This window comes from Fulmarus glacialis, unplaced genomic scaffold, assembly GCF_000690835.1.
Source record: "Fulmarus glacialis isolate BGI_N327 unplaced genomic scaffold, ASM69083v1 scaffold16305, whole genome shotgun sequence".
NCBI lineage: Eukaryota > Metazoa > Chordata > Aves > Procellariiformes > Procellariidae > Fulmarus > Fulmarus glacialis.
The window spans coordinates 37,848-47,217 of NW_009212514.1; the positions used below are offsets into that span (position 1 = coordinate 37,848).

Consider the following 9,370-nt stretch of genomic DNA (forward strand, 5'->3'; position numbering starts at 1 on the left):
GATTTTCTTCTGTCCCCTGCTTGGGCCAAAATGCTGTATGGAGATGCTGGCATGAAAAATGGCTTGCCTGAGTAAAGATTGCAGAATCTAGCTACTAAAGTAGACCTGTAGTTACACAAACACAATCACTAACAATGTCTGTCTGTCGGCTAGCACATACGGCTCTGAGTCTGATCTATTTTTTAATAATGTGTTCTGTTTTCTAATAATACTAGTCAGCAGAATGCACACATTGCATGCTTAGTTTTATAATTACTTTCTCTCTCTGCAGGGGTTTTGAGTGGTTTCCAATTTCTTCCTTGATGCATCAGATAAATTTTTACATAAGGGAAAAAATTCCCCACAGCCTTCTTTCTATTCATATTCCTAGTATTACTGCAGCATTTTGGAACAACTCACGCCAAAGCTCTGTAAGCATTAAAAAACCCCAGGCCTTATCTGTTGCTTATAGCTAAATAGGCAACTTCAAAAATCCTTCTAGTATAGACACTTGGCCCTTGGAGTGGGAACTGGGAGATGTAGTGTCTATTTCTAGTTCTGCTGATACAAATTTGACTCTTAGGGCTCACAGCAATGCACCATTGGTTACACAGTTTTTAGGGTAGCAATTCTTGCAGTCTGCAAAGATGATGCCTTGCGCAGTGGGACCTCACCTTTAAGTGGTTTTCTTAGGCTCTAAGTATAACAACAGCAGGGATCTGAGTCCTCTTCGGAGTCTCAAGGTATCTCTGGTCCCATGGGACCAAAGGGATGGCAGCATTTTGGTCTGCCCTTTGCTCCGAAAGGCTCTGGTATTCTCAGCATGTGTTCTCCAGTCCTGCTGTTTGGGTTTTTAGCTAGAGTTTGAAGAAGAGCTTTACTGAAGAGCAATGGGAGAAGAGAAGGAAATCTGATGTGTTACCAGGGCATGTGCCCTAGTACTTGTGCAAATACTTCTATTGTTCTTGGGCTTCTTCCATAATACTTTACTTTCTAATTTCCTTCTGCCTAAGAGAGACTCTCTTAGGACTGTGCTTGCTGTGATACTGAATCCAGGAATGCAGTGGACTTGTTTTTCAACTGATGGATGTGTGTATAGAAGTCCGATGTTAAAATGGAGCCTGTGGCACTGAGAACATTCAGGCAGACCCTTGACTACTGTAAGGAAGTGCAGAAGATAGAGTTAAAACTGTATTAAAGTATTTCTTCAAAATATGACGTGTAAATGACGCTTAAATGATGCCTCTGTTTCACCTCTTAGTTGTTCAACATTAAAAGCCCTCTTGAATTATGGGGCTCAGCAGTAGCACACCTGGCAGAGTTTTCATCGGGACAGAATACCCACAACTGGAACCAGATTTTTCTGACAGGCTCAGATTTTAGCTGAGTCTGGTTCAAGCTGGATGTTCAGCATCTGGTCGTCTGGACAATACACTCTCCTTTTTGAGTCCTACTACTGGTTTTAATGTCTACCCAGACTTTCCCCAGTGCTTAAAGCTCAGGGGAGTTTGATGGTTGTGGGACGGGGGGATGACTTGCTGTCGTTCCTGGAGGAATAAAGAACGTTTAAACAAGGGACAATGCAAAACCAAAACTGTGCAAGTGCTGAGCAAAGAGTTTTTGTGTTGCCACTGACAGTGGCTTCCTCATAGGGATTCAATCATTCTAATTAAATTCAGTCCCTACAGGGAATCTTACCAATTAAATTGGCACGCTGTTGTTAGGGGGCCAGTTAATTACATTTAACTCTATCTTCAAATTAGCCAAACTACTCTGTCAAGAAAAGAAAAAGAAAAGAGAGATGATGGATATTATAGGAAGAACAAAACCCAAGGGAGCTGGCAAAGGCGAATCTTCCGTTGAGCCAAAGTTGCATTTGTCTGCTGGCTGCTTTGCTCCTTTCCTGCTGGGAAAGAAGTCAAGATTATACAGGGATTTTAAAATCCGTGTCTTTAGTAGAGTATGAAAATGAGAGGGAGAGAACTATGCAAGTGAATCAAAGGCTAAAGTACTGTGTAAATCTGTGAGTTTAGACAAGAGGCCTTTAGGGCACCAGGCACTCTTCTTTTTAGTATGAAGTTGTATTTCTTGTGCCTTCCATGTCTTATCTCCAGCAACCCCAGGAATCTGGCTGGTTTACTTGTTTCACAAGAGCCAAAGGGTTTTTTTGCTTTGTGTAGAAGAGCAATATCAAACCCAAAGAAGTCCTGGTCGCTGACTGAAGTTTCCAGGAAAGAATAAAGCACTGGTATAAGACAGCTCCAATATGCTGAAACAGTAAATTAGCCATGAAAAATGCCAGGTTATTCATGTTCATGGTGGAAATCCAGTGTTGACTTTTAGCATAGTCATTCCCTCCCAGCTTTTAAAGTCTGGTCCAAATCCCATTGGAAGCCCGTGGGAAGTCTTTACATTGATTTTAGTTCAAGCTCATGGCGTGGCTTTTGTTTTTAGCATATTGTACATATTGAGTGATGATTCTGTTTGGAGGAATAGAAGAGCTTGGCTCCACTTCAACATCTCAAATTTGTTCTTCAGAATGGGGAGCATCTGTTTTCCCTTTGGTTCCCCAGAGCGGCTCCTTGGCTCTGGATGTGTTACGTCTTGCCTTGCTTGTGGCTGGTGGGTAATCAGTGCACAGTTGAGTGGGATTTCATGTGAGTTTAATTCCCTCTTGGACTAAATCTGAAATCCTTAAAAAATAATGGGGGGGAGCAGAGGAAATTAAGAAAAGAGTCATTTGCTCCACTGAAATGTCAAATATTTCCCAAATGTGAGGCAGGTGACACTGAAAAACACTTGCTCTTCTTACAAATGCGAAATAGAAACAAGTGCTACTTCTCAGCCATGAACCGTAAACCTTATAATGAACTGTCCTTTCAAGCATTTTTACTCCATGGAGAAAACTTTCACTAGGTAAGGGAGCATAGCAACTGCAGACAAACACTCACATATTTAGCTGATCATTGAAAAATTAAGAAATGAATTAGGTATTTAAATGATCAGCAACTAATAACTAATAATTTCCTCAACTATCCAAGAAGTATCTGTGCTGAGGAATTGTGGGATAATCTCTCTAGACAGCTCCTCCTCACCTTTTTTTTTCCTTTATTATCTTAAACTCATGCAAATGCTATACTCTATGCTTCCAGTGTATTTGGTTATCAGTCATTACACTTGCTGGTTGCTAGCTAAAAAAATGAAGTGACATCCTGGCACTAGAATGATGAAGACACGTAATGTCTAATAGCACATTACTAGTGCTGGAGTGTAGTGGTCATTGACTCTCTGATTTATGATTTTAGTTTTATTTTACAGTAAAACTGCAAATAAAAAACCTTGTAGTTTATATATATACACACATAGACGTGTATGCATACATACATATACATATATATACAAATGGAGTTAGAAGAAAGATTTTCTAAAGGCACAGAAAGCTGTAGACTACACTTTCAAAAGAACGCTAGAAACTGAGCTTCTCCGGAAACTGAGCTGTGACTGTCACAATGTGGCTTGCTTGGCATGTTAAAAATCATGATCTTATTTCAGAGCATAGTTGGAAGTTGAGATTTCTGAAAAGCTGATGCCTGTTCTGTGTTCTGACTCTTTTGTTGTTTTTTTTCAATCTGGCTCTAACTAGCAATGCCCAATTATTTAAAAAAAAAAATAAATAAAAGAGAGGGAGAACAAGGGATGGGAACTTTCAGCATTAATCTATAATCAAAATTGGAACGTGCCCAGAATGGCCTGAGAAAAGGCGCATCGTGGAGAGACTTCAAGCTTGACAGAACATTCCCATGTACTGAGGAGAGAAATTTTGCTTTGAAGGGGGAGATGGACTACAGGAAGTAACAAAACTCTTCAAGATCCAGAGCCTGTTTAGATCCTCTGAAACTCCTTGTGTAGCTGGAAATCTTTTCTTATTGCTCTATCCAAGAGCAATTTTGCATGAGGACTTGGGTAAGAAATTTTCAGAGGAAGGTCAAGCTGAGAAGGTCAGCACCTGAGAGCTAGGCTAGGCCATGAAAGAGGTGATGTGTGTGTGAAGACATGTATGAATAGGGAAAACTGAAGCCCATGCTAAATATCACTTGAAAAAACGGGCATTTAGTGAATACTTTTCAGCATCTGACCTCTGGCCCATCTAATCATGTTTGCCATCTGTCGTATGAACTGCATCTGCTTTTTCAAATGGAGATGCTATAGGCTGCTTGAGAGAGAATTTTTGGCTTTCTCCTCATTCTCTAAAGCCTGGATCACTGAGCATGAAGCTTGCTACATCTTCTACCCTTTCCCTTGGATGCTGTTGTAATCTGGGTATTCTTCATACATGTAATTGTCCAGTCCATGCTTTCAACTCAGTTCTTCCACACAGCATTATCTGGGGGAAGCATATTCCCCAGGTTAGTTTGTGTGTATGTGTGTGTGTGTAAATACTTGCTTCTACTGATTTTTAAATTTGCCTTTTCTAGTGTAGGGCTGACTTAGTACCACCATCTGTTGAAATAAAGTAGCAGTAGTACTGAAAAGAAAATGTGTCCCATAATCTCATATTTTTCCCATATGCTACAATCCACTGATTTGCTTCTGTAAAGGTAAAAATCTCTCCTGATTGACACTTCAGTTCTCTAATCAGCAGTGTACAGTTGTTAGTGTGTGTTCTGTATCCCTCCAGTATGTGGGCTTCCATCCAGAGCCAGCGGCAATTCTGTGTATGGGTGGGTAAGTGGAGCTATGTGGCACATTTTGCAAAGTGCAGTTTGGAGGGGAGAATTTTGATGGAAAATATCTCACTGTTTCTGTGATAAAAACCCTGCTATTCAGGAAATCAATGTCTTATACCTTTCCTGGGCTGCACACCCTATTTTGAGTCCTGGGGGGTGTTTTTACCTTATCTAAAAGGCCTTAAGTAATCTGGCTTTGTAAATCAAATTGAAGCAAGTAATGAACTGTGTGTTGCAGTTTGAATGAATCAGCCCTGGAGAACCACCACCATTTGGAAAATGATGCTTTTTCGGACAAGTCTGAGAGAGACAACATAGAAGAGTCGGAGAACGAAACGCATGAGAACAGCCGGAAGACAAATGAAAGCGAGAGCGATCAGTCAGAAATCCATGGAGACGTCTCTCCAGGAAGGAAAGGGACTACTTATATTGAACAGATCTATGAGGAATTTGGGGAGGTAAAAGAAAAAAAAAATATTTTAATCAGTGCCTGTTTCTGTTAAAATGTCTCTGTTCATAGTATTTGTCATTCAGCCTTTTAGATGCATGGCAGTTAAGAACCAGCTTTGTGAGTTCCATGTTTTACAGATAAGGCAATGCACAGCTTTCTGCTAAATTGTTGAATTATCATGTGCTCTAATAATTATGCACTATGAACAGCAGCTCAGCTACTGTGCTTTGGCGTGTTTCCAGCATCAGCAATTGCTTTAACCAGTTATTGCATTAAAGAGCCGCATAGCATTGGCATAGTGCTTTGTGGAGCCAGCGGGAGGGGTAATTATTATTCTGGGCATGTGTCCTGCCCAATTAGGATGCTGAGTCCTTGCGTGATACAAAATATGATACTCTCCTTTTTTCATTATGCATGGAACATCCTTTTTGTGTGTCCTAATGGAGCATTTGAGCCACTTGATTCCTAAATGACAGTTTCTTGTAGGAAAGCCATTTCTCATACCATTTAACAGCAGGAGGATGCATTTCTGTTCCATATAAGAGCTGGATGTCACTGTGACACCTCTGAGAAAGGCAGCGGTAGAGAGCTGGGGGAGCCAAATGTGTTGGGTGAGAATCAGTCCGGACAGGCAGCAGAGGAGCTCTGCTCCGGCACCAGGAGGGCTCTGAGCACTCCCTTGCCTATTGCTTCGAACAAGGAAGCTGAAGTCTTGTTGTGCTTCAAAGAAAACCACTTTGCTAGAAAGCTGTTTCTTTCTTAGAATCAGAGAATCATAGAATCATTTAGGTTGGAAAAGATCCTTAAGATCATTGAGTCCAACTGTAAACTTAACACTGCCAAGTCCACCACCAAACCATGTCCCTAAGCACCACATCTACATGGCTTTTAAATACCTCCAGGGATGGTGACTCCACCACTTCCCTGGGCAGCCTGTTCCAGTGCTTGATAACCCTTTCAGTGAAGAAATTTTTCCCAATATCCAATTTAAACCTCCCCGGTGCAACTTGAGGCCATTTCCTCTCGTCTTATTACTTGTTACCTGGGAAAAGAGACCGACCCCCACCTCGCTATAACTTTCTTTCAGGTATTGTAGAAAGTGATAAGGTCTCCCCTCAGCCTCCTTTTCTCCAGGCTAAACAACCCCAGTTCCCTCAGCCGCTCTTCACAGGACTTGTTCTCTGGACCCTTCACCAGCCTCTTACGCCCCTCTTTCAATGTTTTCCTGAAAGTGTACTACTAATATTGCGGGGACAAATATAGTTAAATATATCCTAATTACGCTCTGTGTTTCACTGAGTGATAACTTAAAACATTGAGAACGGTTAGGTGTCTCACACGCAGATTATATTACTCCTGTTTATTTCTCCACAGACTCCTTATAGCAGGACAACCTACATGAGAGACCACAAAAGAATGTCTCTGCCATACCACCTTGCAGAGGTGCAGGAGGAGTTCAGTTTTGTCTCCTCCTTTCCACAGCCCAACCACCCCCAAGAGCAGCAGTTTGTGGTCTGGAGCCACCAATCCAGGTAGCATATGTCTGCTGCCATTTCAGATGTCAGGTGTGAGGTGCAAGCCCCTGCTGTTGAAATTGTGCTTGCAAATAGAAGTGTTGCCTACAGAGACAAAAAAACCCCAACTCCTCTTTTGTGCATCCCTCCCCTCAAATCCCACCCCAGACACACAGCAAATGGTAACTGGGTCCAAACAGGGGATTTTGAATATAGCTGAGCAACTGAGCAACAGCAAAATGAAGGCAAACTTAACTTCTATCAGCTGCTTATTCTGAAATGACCTTTTGCCATGTGACAAATTTGTCCTAGAGGTGTTGGTAGGGCAGGCTGATACTCTGGTGTTTGAATGAGCCTTACAGGCATCACTGACGTGTGTATGTGGGTGTGTGAGAGTGAGAGATCTCTGCAATTTTACATTAAAATAAAAAAAAAAAAAATGCAGTACAAACCAAATGGAAAGGACTAAATTTCTGCTGTAGAGTAGACACTTTGTGTAGTGTAAAATAAGGCTAACCATAGTGTGGCTGCTCAGGTAGAGGTAACACCCAGTGGGCTTTCAAAAAGAATTGCCATGTAGCCTCGGCCATTAGGTGTTTTAATAGATTTCTGTTGTTGGCCAAGAGATGGGGCTGTTGTCACCTGGGACACACAGATAGGACTGGTTGTTGCGTCTTATCCCACTGGTGATAGTAACATAAGGAAAAGTAGGTTGTATGCAGTGGCGTAGTTTGCTATCAGCAACAGGCTGGAGATGTGTCAAGGTATACACATGCCAACTAATAACATCAACTGTCATCTTAAACTGAAACTGCTGCCCCTCAGCCTGTGTGTACAGTTCAGATTTGGCAGGACAAAGATCACAGATGCAAACTATCACTGTTCAATTTTCAGCTTGGCTTTGAAAGCTCATTTGAAAGGTGTGCACGTATGTATGTGCATCTGTATGCCTTTGAAAGGTGAGTGCTTGTGCATCTGATGTTCCAGCTTTGCCTTGTTTGCAGTAACAATGTGAAGGCAGAGATAGGTGTCAGAAGGACTTTGAGACTGCAAAAGTTGGTCTAGAATATAGAAAAGACAGCTTCTCAGTAGGTAGACTGATAACCAAAACCCCTTTTTTCCCCAAGCTTTTAGTTTTAAGAAATTATAAAAAGGGTTATTGAGGGTGATGTGTTTTAGAGGAAAGCAAACCAGAAATGACTTGAAGTTATTCTCATCCTCCTGCATGTTCTTCTCCTTCCCTTTTCATCCATCCTTTCTGCAGTGATTCATTCTGAGTAACACTTTGCACAGCAATTTCGACATGGCATTTATTTATATTTCCAATACACGCACACTTGAGAACCTGGATAAATAAAGTTCTGACAGACCCATATGTATTGTAAGCCCTAGCTGACGCTGTGATATTACGTTCTTTAATGGTTTCCATTTCTTCTTGGAGGTTCAAGCTATGTATTGCATCAGACTGTCACAAGAAGAATGGTATGATAATGGAAAAGCAGTTAAATGAAAAGAGCTTTGTTGTTCCTCAATCTGAAATTCCCCTCAGCCTGCAAGCTGGACTTAGTGTGTTTCTGCATGACTAGTAAAAGGGCTGATTGGGAGCCAAAAAGGTGGTGCTGGGAATGCTCAGGTGGTGAAAATGAGTGTTTAGTGATTTACACCATCTGCAAATCCTATTGGGATATGCTGCGTGCCCTTCTCCCTAACCAAAGTCTGTTCCAGAAGTGGATCTGCGCCCTTTTTCTCATAGAAATCTCTTGCCTAAAACCAGTAGAAAGCCTAAGTATTCTCTTTCATTGTTAAATTATGATGCCTGGGGTGTGTTAAAATGACATTCATGTTTGAAAATTTAGTTTCATTTTCTTTCTCCAGTGGCTTGAAAGGCCCATTCCCTCATGTTAAACCTCATGTAGCACACTGAATGCGGAGGAACTACACAGTTATAGCTGAAACCACAACATAATCCCTGGCTTTTTTACCATTACCTGCACTTCTGCTGCAAAGGGCACTGAGCAGCGCTGGGGGGTGCTGTAGTTTTTGTGCACTTCGCCTGGCAGTGGGGCCTTTACCGTACCTACACAACCAGTTTGTCTTATTGTGAACTTGGAGGACTGCTTCCAGTCTTTGTTGATTACTCATTTGTCTCCTAAATTTTTCTACACGTATAATAGTAAATCTTACAGTCTCTCATTTGCTGAGAATGGGACTGAGAGGAGCTTCTTGTATGCATCCCACCAAGCCGCAGTGATGCTGTAACAGCCTTGGGCATGTCCACACCTCCTGAGGGACTGCAGTGCAGAGTCCCCTTGGGTAATGTTGGTCCAGGTGGGCCCATCCTGAGGTGTGTGGAGGCAGTGGCTCAGGAAGGAGCACAGCAGAGGTGTGCTCCCTGCCTCATGCCAGCTCTTGCAGAGGCCCAGGGCTTTCTGTACCACTCACTTTAGTGCTTTGGGGATTCACTTCTCCTGAGACAGAGCTGATGTCTCTTTGCAGTGATGTAGCTGAGCATTCACCCTTGTGCAGGGCCAGGTATGCCTGGGTGAGCTTGGACCCTCCAGGTAAATGCACCTGCAAGAAATGGTTTTCCTGTTTCTGCCCTGAACTTCCCTTTTCCCATTGTAGACAGGTGAATCGTCTCAAACAGAAACTGTCTCTGAGGAGAACAAGAGCCTGATGTGGATCCTGCTGACGCCGCT

The 9,370-nt window shown here is 42.2% G+C and overlaps 1 protein-coding gene across 1 annotated transcript in view; it reads left to right on the forward strand.

The window, feature by feature from the left end:
• OSBPL5 (oxysterol binding protein-like 5) overlaps positions 1 to 9,370 on the forward strand; it is a 62,626-nt gene that overhangs the window by 35,063 nt on the left and 18,193 nt on the right. Inside the window, 2 exon segments of the mRNA XM_009577914.1 lie at positions 4,945 to 5,164; positions 9,297 to 9,370. The exon segment at positions 9,297 to 9,370 is cut by the window's right edge and continues 138 nt beyond it. Coding sequence (XP_009576209.1) covers positions 4,945 to 5,164; positions 9,297 to 9,370 — 294 coding nt within the window.